The 13,924-nt window shown below is 44.2% G+C and overlaps 1 protein-coding gene and 1 long non-coding RNA gene across 7 annotated transcripts in view; one reads left to right on the forward strand and one right to left on the reverse strand.

Moving 5' to 3' along the window:
- ZNF608 (zinc finger protein 608) overlaps positions 1–12,467 on the reverse strand; it is a 118,339-nt gene extending 105,872 nt beyond the window's left edge. For 2 of the 6 annotated variants that reach the window (XM_027076801.2, XM_053220364.1), the window contains exons 1-2: positions 11,159–12,463; positions 6,668–7,769 (exon numbers count right to left, since the gene is read on the reverse strand). In XM_027076801.2, the coding sequence (XP_026932602.1) occupies positions 6,668–7,573 (906 nt within the window). In that variant the 5' untranslated portion in view covers positions 7,574–7,769; positions 11,159–12,463. Of the gene's footprint in view, positions 1–6,667; positions 7,770–8,816; positions 9,046–11,158 lie in introns of those variants that run through there. The other 4 variants (XM_053220366.1, XM_053220365.1, XM_027076800.2 and 1 more) reach the window with 4 other exon arrangements.
- Positions 9,026–13,065, forward strand: LOC106975235 (uncharacterized). Its single transcript, XR_001430286.3, has 3 exons — positions 9,026–9,232; positions 9,837–9,883; positions 12,763–13,065. It is a non-coding gene; the product is annotated as an uncharacterized LOC106975235 (long non-coding RNA).
- The last annotated feature ends 859 nt before the right edge of the window (positions 13,066–13,924 follow it).

Raw genomic sequence — 13,924 nt, forward strand, 5'->3', positions numbered from 1 at the left:
TCCCTGGCAAGCTGTATTCTCTCAGAAGCTTTAAAGGCATGTTCGCAACCGCTAACCACCAAGCAGATGAGCTCCCTAAGACTGGAATGCCAGAAAAGGACTGAAGAAAATAACCAAGCAAAAACTGGTGAGCCTGAAGCCATGACCCGAGAAAACCACCCAAAGGATCAACAAGAACTGGGAGACGTCAGAGGGTTCTCCGGCAGTGGTGCTAACGCCTTGAAGTTTGATCATGTCTCTCACAGTTCAGCTAAGTCTAATCAAAGGGGGAAAGTGTTGCAAAAGAAACAACAGGTCCAAAATGGAGTCACTTGTGCTAAGCCCCCCATCAGCAAACCAAGACTTACCAGTAATCTAACCGTAGATTCAGCTTGTCCCAGGAATGTAGCCTTTAACCCATCATTTATGGGATTACCTGGTTAGCGCTAGTGAGAAAACCAATAGACCCCTTCCATCCCCCTTAGGAAGGCACTCTGCTAATAAACTTCCTTCTCCCGCCCCCCGTCCACCTTTCAAAACCTTACCTTTCCTACAGCTCTTTGGAGCTCCTTTCTTTTTGCTAGATGAAATACTGCCCAATTCAGGAATCCCCGAATAAAGCCAATTTGATCTTTCAACTGACTCAGCTGAATTCTGCTGTTCAATAATTATACATACACCTAAGAAATGCGAGTTACAGGGCACCAAGCTGATCCGCAGATTAGCCTCTAAATGATGACCTAAGTCATTCCCGAGGGAAAGATTTCACCTGTTCTCTTTCCCTGTCTATAACCTGAAATGCACAGATTGAGAATACTCTTTATTGGCCAACAATCCTAATGAAAAAGGCTTATAGCCACTGTGATATTGCTAGGGATTGCCCAATATCTCCTTAGTTCTGGCTTCCACGTTCTACAAGAGCACTACACAAGTAACTTACGAATAAACTGTTTATGTATTCAAGCAAAACCCTTGATGTTCAGATCACTGGCAAGTTCAGAGTGCTGGCAATCAAAACTATGTTGTGCCGCGGTAATTACTATGAAAAACTTTCAGGGCTTAATATTAAAGAACAGAATAACATGATCCTTCCACCTCTTCTACACCTCTAGCGTGTGTGCAACATGGCAATTATCTCCGCTCAAGAAGTGGAGTTGAAACTGCAATGAAACTCAATTATACCCAAGACTTTTTAAACACACACTTCAAAAGGCAGGTTTCATCACATTCAAATCACTGAGCAAAATCTTGTCCCCCAACTTCCAAAAAATAGATTTTTATCCCTCTCCCACGAGGCAAACTTCATGTAATGAAACGATTTCTGGTTAGCTTCTCGACCCCCTCTTTTGGGTCTATTAAAACAGAGGGATGACTGAGGCACGATGAAAGACAAAGAGAGATCCCACCTGGTATAGCCAGTTCATAGGGCTCTACCAGATGTCCTTACCACCCAGCTTTAAAAAAATAAAAATAAACCGGATCACACACTTGTTAACGCACGCGCGCGCGCACGCGCACACACACACACACACACACACACACACACACACACACGGCTACTTTCCTACTTTTAAAAATGCAAAGGAACTAGGAGCAGTAGATTTATGATTTAAGTGCTTGTGGCTAAAATAGCTTTCCAATTATCAAGGGCCTCTTAGGAGGAGCAAGAATGCATTATGTGTTAATGACCACAACCAGGGGTCCCTTCTTGACTCTTTTGTCAGAACCCGAGCAGATCTTCCCTGCAGCCTCACCATTAACATGTCTGTTTCCTGTCAGCCCACTCAGAGATAATGTCATTTATCTCAGGGAGGCACAAGCCCAGTCATTAGCTTCTATAAAAGACCTCAAACAAAGGCCGGATAATGTTTCACCCAGGGCTCTTACTAAACCCAGAACCAAGCTTAGTGTCTAAAAGTCAAGGACTCAAAAGTTATCATCGTGGAAAGAATATTTTCCCCATTATCAACAATCCTAGATACAGCTCTAAAGGAGAGCGAGGTCTAGTCCAGTAAACACCGGTGGAAAGTGCTATCACACACAATTAGATTAACCGATAAACGCTGACCAGAGTTAGCCTGGAAAGAGCCTTTACCCCTCTGGCCTCCAGGGGGAAAATTGACAGAATAATTCAGGTACTGACTAAAGAGCGAGATCTTTGAAGAGCTGACCCCTCATTGTGACTGCCTGCAGGAACTGAATAGCCATTATAAAGTGTTCAATGGCTGGGCTTCTGGAAATCTTTTAAATAAAAGTGGAACTGGTTAAAATAAATGTAGGAACATGTGTTTTCACAGCGTTCCTCGTATTACTGCAATTGCAAGTTTCTATGAAGTACCAGGTGAACTTTTTTAAATTAAAAAAACACGCACTCACACACAGACACAGTCAAAATTGGAGCAAATCTCGGCCATTCAATCCTTGTTTTTCAAGCTGAAAACGAAGAACAGATGGTCCTTTCCGTGTTGTTTGAATCTGGTTATTGAACACCTCTGTGGTTAGGGAGATTTCTGCTTAGCACTTTCGGCATACATTTCATTTACGAACTATAAAATGCTGCTTAGGAAAAAATAAGTCTTTATAACACTCTAATTAAAACCATCTCGGAGCCAAGCAATTTCACCTGAAGAGCATTCTTAACCTGGTGACATTTGGACAATGACTCCCCGCCCCCCTTTTTTGTTCAGACCATTTGCCAAGTTATTAAAAGTTGCTGAACATTATTTATCTCCTTTAGCACAGTCTTGATCTGTCGTGCGTAGTTTTTTTCATCTCTCCGGCACACCCGGTACATTTCCAATACCACGTACGCTCAGGACTCGGTGATCTGCCTCGACCACACAAACGCCCCCAAGTTCCTTGGGTTCTCCCAGAGTATTTGATTGGGGAAAGGATGGCCTCTGCACCCACCTCAAAAAGCCCTGTCACCCTCAGAGGCAGCTTATAGAAAAGTAAGGGGCGGGATCCACACTGGGAGCCACCCTTAGTTACCAACGTTTTTAACCGCTAAATCCCTTCTGTGGCTTTCCAAACAGTTTGCTGTCCGACAACAATAGACTTTGTTCTTTAATTACGGCAAGTGACCTTTCTGCCCTTTTATTTCACAGTAGATAAACTGCACTCTCGAAGCAGAATTTGTAGGGGGCACTAGCTTTGGGGGCAGAGGGGGGGACGCATATTGTCCCCAAAACTCATTCATCAAAATACGTTCTTCAACTGCTCACGCTCACTTAGAAAATGTGCCAGAATTCCCTAGTGAAGTGTAAAAGGCTTCTACAAGAGAATAAAATAAAATGAATGATATCCCTTACAGACAGGTCCATTTGTCGACACCACCTTTTAGGCTGTTAAGGACCATCTTAATGAAAGCAATAGGATATCAGAGAAGTAATTCTCTTTTCTGAATATGTACTGAGTCGTCAGAACCCTGAGACACAACTGTAAGATCTCCTGTGCCTTTCATGTCTACTGAGGTATTGGGTATTTTTAAGAATTCTTCTGTGTAGTTTTGAATTTTCCGGCGATCAAACAAAACCATGTACCCTGTTTAGCCCCGGCCGAATGCCTGTGTCTGATAAGTCAAAACTGTAAGACAGCTAAGGAGGATACATGCAGAAGAGCCTTAATACAGGCTATTATGCTTCAAAAGAAGGGGGGGTGGGGGGGGTAAGGTGGAGAAGCAGGTTTTAACAACCCAAAGCCAACCCGTCAAATCTACTTATTCAGACATGTCACTGGTGGCTTAACCACAAAATGGGCTATAGAAATATAGCTCAAACATCTTAGAATTATGGCATGTTTTGATTTTGCTCACGTATTAAGGGAGTGGCGACTTTTACAACATACTTGTGGTTTCCACATAAAGGAGCAGAACACTCACTGATTTAATTAGGTTTCATAAGGTCCAATTTATCATGTTTTACATGACTTTGTGTAGTGTAGAAACAGAATAAACAGCCCAAAAATAGACATTTAAGCATGCTGTGAAAATTAACCGGTGACAGCAAGTCTTATGAATCTCCCGTGAAACCTTTCAACCAGGAAAAACAACGCCCCCCCCCCCCACACACACACACAGAAGAGAAACGCACACACATACACCCCTCCTTTGGTGTTCCACACTTGGCCCCTCGTGAGCCACATCTGATTGCTGGAAATTAATCATTTTCACTCTTGAGGCACTTACTCCTCACGAACCCCGAAAATCAAGCCAGGCTGAGATGAAAACATTCTACAAAATGTCAAAAGAAACCTTTCTCAAAGATGCCCCGGTGCTGAAATACTTGGTCAGGGAAAGCATGTCCTACTAAATCTTTTACCTCCTAAGCGGAGGATCCTCCTATCATTAGGAAGTCGTCCCTAAACTGAGGTCTCATTTTCCCATCCACGAGTTGGTGGAATCAGAGCGACTTCCCTGGGTGACATCTGTCCGAGAGAGTGCCATCTCTGGGTGCCGAGGAGGCAAGCATTCTTAAGAGTGGGGGGGCGGGGGGGGATCCTAAGGACCCGTGTCCCTGAGCCAACACCTCCCTGCTGGACGGAGAATGGCCAAGACTGCAGGATTCGAGCCCCTCGGAGCCATCCCTGAGGGGTCCCTGTGCCAACACCGGGGGCTCCAGTTGGCGGCGGGCGGTGGAGTGAATCTAAAGGCGCTGTGCTCTCTCCCCTCCTCCACCCCCAGCCCCATCACGACTTGTTTGCTCTTCATCTATGTAATTCACATTATCGCATTTACACTGCTCCCGACTCCAGATGAGTTGCACGTATATGAATAATTTAATTCTTCCATTCTTCATCCAGTTTCCTCTGTGACTAGAAAGTGAAAAGAACACAAAAACTGGAGAACCAACACCGTGCTCTAATCTCAGTTGCCATGACAGCAGCCTTTGAGATACAGAAATGTTCCGACTGCCAGCTAAACAAAATTGTTGAATGTGAACATTTGGCTGGAAGATTAAAAGGCTAAGGGGAATGCAAAAGGGCAGTACCTCCCACATTCCAGGCAGCAGTGAATCCAATCAAATGGTTCTGACTCCTTAACCACAGCCATTGTGAGCACTGGATTAGGGCAATTCATCTAGATAGTTAGAGCAGATTATAACTGCAATTGGAAGACTATTGGCAACAAAAGTAAATGCCCTACTGTACTAAGTAATAAGATTTCAGAACGCCTTTTAGCAGAAATTACGTGCAACTACGCAGTGAAATGTAAGTATCGGAACCTGGGATTTTTAAAAATGCGTTTCAAGTCATCGCTGTAAAATGCTGTCTGCCCAAAGGCACCGGAATCAAAGAAGCGTTCGCAGGCTTTTTGGGATGCTGGCATTATCGACACTTTGATGGACCTTCAACAACTGCTCAAATCATGAAATCAGAACTTTCTTCCTGTACTCCCATCGTTAAAGTCTTCAACACACAAAAACAAAAACTGAAAGGTTTGAGGACAGAGCAGCGAATAACTGTACACGGAAAGAATCACCCAAAGACATCTCACAGTTCGGATCAAGTTAGACATAGCAAATACACCAAAGTATTTAAGAAGCACATTTCCAAACAGCCACGCCATAAATCACAGGATATGAATTTTTGCTTCTGCAAAGCACTACCGGCAGGATTAAAGACCGATTTTACAGAAACATTACTCACACCCCCAGCTCTCTCCCAACCTGCAGGGTGGACAGAGCACTTTCAGTCCAACGCACCACCGTCACCAGACCAGTAAGTCACAGGCCCCCAGCACCGAATGGCACAGCCCTGGGGGCAAGTTTTCCAAAGGCAGTGTCTAACCAGACTTTTGCTCAAATGCGACCCCAAATTCTCGTCTCCTCTGGCCGTTTTCACATTTCAGGAGCACCAATCTGCCAAGCCTTTTTTTTTTTCACTTGTCTTCACCAGCCTTCCCACTACTCCCTAGGCAAGCCAGAAATCCAAAGGAGAACACTCATATCTCCAGCTAAGAACTGGGCCAGGGCACCAGGGTACAGTCCTAAAAGCCACCAAAAACATTCCAGTCATTCTACACAGCGAAGCAACCGACAACACAGGGGCACCGAGCTGGGGTTTAACCCAGGACCAATGAGAGGAACCCATGCAAGGCTGATGCCCTTTGACAGAACTATGTTGGAGAAAGTAACGGAAAAAAAATAAAAAATAAAAATAAACAGGTTGAGGGGGGAGTGTAATTGAGAATCCTCGACCTACCTCCCCAGGGAGGGACCGTGAACCCTGCCCCTAAGGACACACTACCAGAAATACTAGGGCGCGTATATTCACACCTAAGACAGCTCTCCTTGGGCGAGAAACCAGGACAGGAGTCAAGTGGGTACATGAGCAGGTTTTCTATGAAAAGCACACCACAACTGGCTGACTGGCCAGAAGCCCTTCTGCAGGGTAAAAGGCACTTTAGGAACACCCAGGCCCTCCCACCCGGGGACCCGAACCCTCAGCACCACAAGCAGCAGCAGCAGAAGCAAGAGCTAAAACCGTGCACCCAAGGAAGCTCCCCCATTCCAAATTTTCGTGGAAAGGATGCAGAGGACAGAAATCTCACAAAGAACCAGAAAGCACGACTAGGAAGTGTTAAGGCACACAGAGGACACCCACCCCCCCCCCAAACACACACACACACACACACACAAATGCACACAAAGAGGAAAGTGGGAAGTCGAGGAAGGCGACTTTATCCTACCTTCTCGGTTTTCAGTTTCTTGATTCGCCTGTGGCTCTCCTCCTCCTCCTCTTCCTTCTTTAACAACATAGAGTTTCCCATGAGCCCTGAATCCGGGGCACTTTTGCTAACTTCCCCTGCAGCCGCGCCGCTGCCACTCCCAGCGCCCCCGCAGTGGAAGGGGCTCGCGCCACCTCCATTGCTCTTGGCCCCAAAGCCATAGAGGTGCCCCCCGGAAGGGGCCTGGCCGCCACTGCCATTCTGGTGGCCCTGAAGCAGGTCGTGCTTGTCCTTCCTGGATTTCCCCGCATCCTTATCCCGCTTGGCACCTCGGCTGCTCTGGCTTTTACCTGCCTTCTCCTCTTTGCTTTTCCCACAGGAGGCCGCCCCCGCGGTGGCCGCGGAGGTGCCGGTGCCGGTACTATTGCCGTTTGGGTTGCTGACGCCGCCGCTGCTCACACTTTGACCCAGCGCTGAATTCATGCCAGTTGCCTCTCCAGGGCGCCCTTGGACTTCCTGCCTCTTGCCAGTGCTGCTGATCTCGGGAATCCCATACAAGGCAGCAGAAGGCAGAGATTTATTAGCATCCTTAGAAGTTTTACTCCTTTTCACTTTTGATTTGCTGGTCTCTTTGTGTGAATTCCCCTGGGGAGCAGAAGGCTGAACAGAAGCAAATTTTAGGCCATCAGCTAAGGCTGCGGTAGCACCGGCCCCGCTGGAGGCCAGACCTCCGCAATCCTTCGAGTTGCTGCTGCTAGGCGTGTTGGTGGAATTATTCATCTCAAATTTCTGTCTGTCCTTCTCCAAATCAGCGTCCAAATCGATTATTAAATTTCCAACCCCGATTTCCCAATCATCACCACTGTCATAAGTATCAACCGTATTTGGATCCACACCTTTTCCTGCAGTAGAAATGTTCACTGACATCCTGAAGATGAGCTCTCTAGTATAAAAATCCGATGAACTTTCCTTTGGAGATGAGGGGACATCCGTTTAGCTCCGCTGGGCTTTCTCTTAAAAAAAAAAAAAAAAAAAAAAAAAATCTTCTAATCTTCCTCTTCTTTTTCCTGCCCCAGGAATGTGTCCAGGGATTTTACACCCTTTAGTCCCGGTCCACCTTTTCCTGTGAAGGGGGGAAAAGTCGGATATTTCTTGTCTGGGTGTTACCAGAATAAAAAACGATTAATACTGGGGAGTCAGTAAGGGGTACAGGGAAAATTGGAGAGGAAGGTGGCTCCTATATTGTCTCCACAGTCCAGTACCAGGTTTAAAAGAAAATAACCAAGCCCAAAAAACTTACCCGTGATAGTAAGCATCTTACAGTAGCTTTAAAAAAAAAAAAAACAAAACAAAAAACGACCCTTTATCAACAGCACAAGGATAATCACTCTTTTTAAGGCATTAAAATATCTTAAAGATCTGAGTCAAGTCCAGAAAGGTTCTTTAAAAAAAAAAAAAAAAAAGAGTTTAGGATTTTTTTTTTTCATACATGTGATATCTCAACCCCAGAAACACAGCCTAAACACTCAGACAAGAGGGAGGAACACAGCTTTAAACATCCCTAAACGCGTCCTAGATCTTGCAATTTCAAAGACCAGACCCTGGAAGTCCTCTTGAGGCTAGTTTCAGAATTATGTTTCTAAATTTTCCTTATTTCTAATTTTATGACTTCTTTTTACAAATTGTCTGGGCAATCAGTTTTTTGTTCCCAGTAAGGAACAGGAAAAACAACCAATAACTACCTCCCCCCCCGCCCCCAGCAAACACATACCGTCTCTTCCCCAACAGTTTATACAATTTTATTTTTGAAATACACACACACGTCTTTAAGAGCATTTCTCTATAAAAAGACAGTGTTAAAAAAAAAAAAAGGCTGAATACCTGCCTTTTGAGGGAAAAAAAATTACATGTAAACAATTCTACCGTATTCCTAGGTCACAGACTTGCTCAATCTGTTAAATATGGTGCCACTGACTGTACAGGGAAACTGATTAAGACATGCACTTTAAGTAGTCTGCGCCAAGGTGGCCTCAATGACCGCAAATGAGTGTGTGTTTGACAAAGATCAGTTAAAACGGTTTTTAAAGGGATCAGCCCCTTTTAACAGTTGATTGTCGAGAAAAATAAATAAATATACATACACACACACACACACACAGACATTGCTTACCTTTAATCCTTTATCATTTTTTAATTAGGCCAGCAAATCAAAATGCCTTTCCCACTCCACTCGGCAAACAAGCCTGTGCCTCATTTTACTTAAACACCAAATGATCAAGAAGGAAGAAACCAAATAACACATCTCAGCCAGAATAATCACTCGATAACATTATTCCACCTCCCCACCCCCCTTTTGGCAAACGGATCAGGAGTCCTTTTCTCCTTAAAAAAATGTGTCACTGTACAGCTGGAAGATAATGTTTCACATTCACAACAGAAGCACCAAAGGTTTTTTTTCCTCTTAACAAGCATCGAGAATAATAGTTTTTTATAGATATATATAAAAAAAAGAGAGAGCTTAGAGAAAAAAGTTTTCCCAACTTCTCATTCCGCCTTCAGTTCCAGACTTCAGAGTCACCGTGATCAGTAAGTAATGATCCCGTGTAGCAAACCTACAGGCGTCCGCTAGTAACAAGACAGAATGTGCTAACATCGGGATAAATTAGTGAAAGGGAAGAAAGAATAAGAAGAAACGACTGAAAATCTGGGCTGGATTCCGCCTGTTAGTCGGGAAGTGGCATTTTTCCGCCCGTCCTGACAGATTTGATTTCTTGAACTAACTTAAGAGGAAAGGAGGGGGAAGAAGAGGGGGAGGGGAGGAGGGGGCGAAGAGGGAGGAGGGGGGAGGGGCAGGAGGAGGAAGAAAGGGTAGGATGAGAACCCCAGCCGAAGGAGAAAAAGAAAGGTGTGGAGGGGGAGGGGAGCAGATGATTCAATGAGCTGATAAACCAGTTAGAACAGCATTCGCTCGGGGCGGGGGGCGGTGGGGTGAGGAAAATAACGGCGTTTAAAATTGGTTCAGTCTTCGAAACCCAAAGGATGTGATGTTTTCCTGTTTTATGTTGTTTTAAGAAAAAGGAACCCAGTTCCTAGTATAGTCCCGGGGGGGGGGGGGGGATCCGCCGTCGCTCAAGCCAATCACTCATGTGGTAATTCGATAATTAGAGTCAAAAAAAAAATTTTTTTTTAGGCGACCTTTTTCCGGACAGTTTTTCCCATTGATAGTCGCAGCAAACGGTGCGTCTCCCTTTTATTTATTTTTCTCTCCTCCTCCTCTCTCACCCACCCCCCTCCTGTGTTTAGTCAGATGGCCCCGGAGCTTGGCTTAGTATTTTTAATTAGCTGGCGTTTGGAAGCTAAAAGCAGTAATGAATTGTTGATGGATTGGAAGTGGAGAGTCGCTTTGCTGGAAATGTCGGGGCTGGGAGAGGGGGATGGGCGAGTTAGCAACAACCAACCATCTAAAAGGAGCGATTTTGTTACAGTGCAAGCCTTTCACATCACGTGAGGATCAAGGGCTCAATTGGTTGTCGTGAGAACAAAAATGGTGACAAGCGTATCAAGAAAATACTGATCTGGTCTTTAAAAAAAAGCTGAAGGTCTCTCCCCTCCCCCTGCACACACTCCCCACCCCCCGCCGCCGCCTCCCCGCGCCCCCACCCCCCTGCAGTGGGCGCAGCTACAAGTTATGAATGTGAAACATTTCTCGCAGATCTAGGCTCTCGGAAGTTCGAAGGAGTGAAATGTAATGAGCACAAGAGCAAAGCAGATGTTTTAAAGAAACACCTTATAAACCTCTCCTCAACTTATCTCCAATTTGTCGGCTTTCCCGAGGGGCCAGGGATGGGGACGCCTAGCAGAGGAGGGAGGGCACCTCCAAGCTACTTGGGTTTTAGGGACCCCCTCACGTCTTAAACAAAGAAAAATATTTTGCTAGCTCGCGAGCCAGGTCATGTAATAAACACACCATTGTTACTCTATTTGTGGGTTTGTTTGGGTTGGGTGGGGCGCTTTTTTTTTCCCTTAATGGTGTTTTTGCTGCTTGCTTTTTTAAGGAGGTGGAAAATGGTAATTATAACCATTACATGTAATGGGTGACTATTCCCTTGTTTAATATTAAATTATTGGGAACTAGGATGTGGCAAGAGATAGAAATCGGCTTGTTCTGCCCTTGCCCCCATTTTCCTGGCTCGGTTTGGAAGAGGGTCTTGCCCAGCTAGGACAGGAGAGGGAGGGGGCGAGGTGAGCTAGGGAATGGACACTGCAGATCAGGATATGTAACTGTGTCACTTTTATTCTCCTTGGGTTACAGCCCAAAAGGTAATTTACTCTAAGTTACCCCGAGTGCCCAGTCAAGCTTAATTTGTGTGAAGAAGTTACAAATGCTTCACCCTCCACTGAATAAAATTCACCCTTCTTGGGTTGTTGTTCTCAATGCAAAAGCCAAACCCTGTAACTAGTTCCTCATTTCAATGCATAAAACTCGCACATTCCCCACGCAACCGTACTTACGGTCTGTATTGGATCGAGTTGACCTTTTCCTTCTAACTGCATTGAATGTGTTTGGTTGCAGCCGCTTTATTTTGGAAATTATAATCTCTTCAACAAATTTATTATTAAAGAAGATGGACCATCAAATGTCACAGACCGTCCTGTGTATTTTTTGTAAAAGCAAAAATTCACATTAAAAAAAAAAGAAAACAAAAATCCCCCTGGTGCACACACACAACAAGCTTGTTCTGCAACACTGAAATCAGGACTGAAACACAACACACACACAGGGGGAGTGGAGCAAAAGGAGCTCTCAGCCTCTATACCTGAAAGGGACTTTTCTTTGTTCCCATTGCCCTTTCGCATCGGGCCAATCAGAGAGCAGCTTTTATGAAACTGGGCTCTCTCATTGGCTAGCTGCTTTCTCTTGGCTACTGTAGGGGGTTGAGATATACACACGTATAAAATACACACTGAGAGCGGGTGGGGGTGCGGTGGGGGGTGGTTGTGGAGACAAAGCGTTTTATTTTCCAACCAGATTGGGGATGGGGAACCTCCTGCAGTAAGAAGAAAAAAAAAATGGTGCGCCGTTTCAATTACTACATCATTCACATAAAACACTTATTTATTAAAACAAATCTCAAACAGGCTGCGAGGAAAGGATGTCGGTAAATACAAGTTTGATTGTGTTATCTTGGGGGAAATAATGTATGTGATCGCTCGGTGGCAGAGGGAAGCCAAATGAGCCACTAGCGCGTAGCGAGGAGAAGAGGGAGGCTGGCTGTATGGAAATGACTGCGAGCGTTTTGCTGGCTTCCCTTCCTTGTTGCAAGGACTCAGCAGCGCGAACTCCCAAGAATGATTTTCTGTATTGCAGCTTCTGGCTTTCAACCCTCCCCCACCACTTTGCCCTTCTTCCAATTTTTTTTTTTTTCCCCGTGTCTCTCTTTTTACTCGCTGATTAAATAAGAAAAATCGATCTGGGGGTAAAGGCGGCGGTGGGGAAACAAGTAACCCTTTTGTTTCCAGTCGTCTGTTGTACAAGCACTTAAGTGTGAACGCTGGCAACCATTTAACCGCCACTACGTGAACACTTCTTCCCTGGAATTTGTAACAAATCTTTTCCACCTGGTTCTAGGCGGCTCCAAAAAAATTAAAAAATAAAATAAGGTCCCAGCCAACCATATTAACACCTCGGGCCAGCCTCGTTTTTTACCAAATCGATTTGTGGGAGATAAATATACTAGAAAGATTAACCCGTTAAGCAGTCCCAGTATGCATTTTTAAACGGAAAGATTGTCAGAGTTCCCCTTCCCCCAGATCTTTAACCCTATCTTGGGGAAAGGAGTTGGGGGGGGGCGGGAGATGTGTCAAAGTCCTCTGACCGCTAGCCAGCTCAATCCACCAAGAATAGAGAAATATTTTACAATCTATTATAGGACGAATGCCAACAACCAAGTTAATGGGACTCTGAGGTCACAGGATAAGAGAGGTTATATAAAATAACAAGCGCAGTATTGTACTGTAACAGCTAATATACTTAAATTAATGTATATATATATATATTAAGCCTTTAAAGCACTTTTATTTTTTAATTTTTCACTGTTATTTGCCATTACTTTTAGGAGCTACAAGGTGGAAACCTTAAAGTCAAAGATGTACTCTGAATTTCACTGAAAGCATCATGATCCCAAGCATTAAAGATCCAACACTACTGTAATTTCCACATGACAATTACAATTTGAGGATGTGTCTTCAGAGTCAAGTGGACATAGAAAGTGGATTACTGGTAGCAAAAGACAGCTTATGATGTAAACACTCAGTGATGACTTTGCGGGTCAATAAAAATATTTATGTCACATGTGTTAAGTAATGTCTATTGACTCATGTTTGAGCTTCCAATATATTTAGTTCTTTTTAAAAATGGCAATGTGTTGTTTCACTACCCACAGATGAACTCAACTTGACGCTGCAAATAGTAATAAACAGCACTTTGCTGAGGTATATAAACTAGAGGAATGCAATCTAGACTAGTCCTGAGATCTCCCTAAAGCGATCTGTATTCAAATCAACGCGATACATTAACAAATAAAATGGGGCAAATTAGCCACCTGATATCCACTTACCCTCCATTTTAGCTCTGATGTTTGTTTCTATTTTTGAATACACAGATTTACAAATTTTTTTAATGTTCAATTGATAGGAATAGCACCATATGGTGATTTTTTTTTTTTTTTTAACTTTTCTTCTTTTGGAAGAGTGGTTCCTCAAACGTCCAGATCATTCCTGGGCACTTCCAGTGTCCCTGGGGTATGTACTCCATTTCAGCCATTGGAAGACCATGGCTAACCCCCCCCAATGTTATATCAGCTTAGAAAAATCAACAGCTAGCTCTTACAACAACTGGACTTCAAAAAGCACAGAAAATAAGACCTGAATTTGTGAAGCTGGAAAGGGTAGAAGCAGCCCTCTAACACTGCCTTGGTAAAAAGCAAATCCCTGAGTCTGGGGCATGGATTCAGGATAACTAAAACCAAAGCTCAGGCTTCCTAATACTCAAATAATCTGATCTAACCCTAACATTACCACCTAACCTTAAATCTTAAACATTTTTTGTTCAGTAAACCCTACTGGTCAAAGGTAGGGGCTTATGCCAAACTCATTCACGAATTTAACTCAAACCATTTTCCTGCCGTCGCAACATCTCCACACTCCATTTGCACCCCACCCCCCATCTCCTGCCCTCCCCATTCTTCTGGAAGATTTGAATAAGCCAGAGTTGTTATG

The sequence above is a fragment of the Acinonyx jubatus genome, chromosome A1, assembly GCF_027475565.1.
Source record: "Acinonyx jubatus isolate Ajub_Pintada_27869175 chromosome A1, VMU_Ajub_asm_v1.0, whole genome shotgun sequence".
NCBI lineage: Eukaryota > Metazoa > Chordata > Mammalia > Carnivora > Felidae > Acinonyx > Acinonyx jubatus.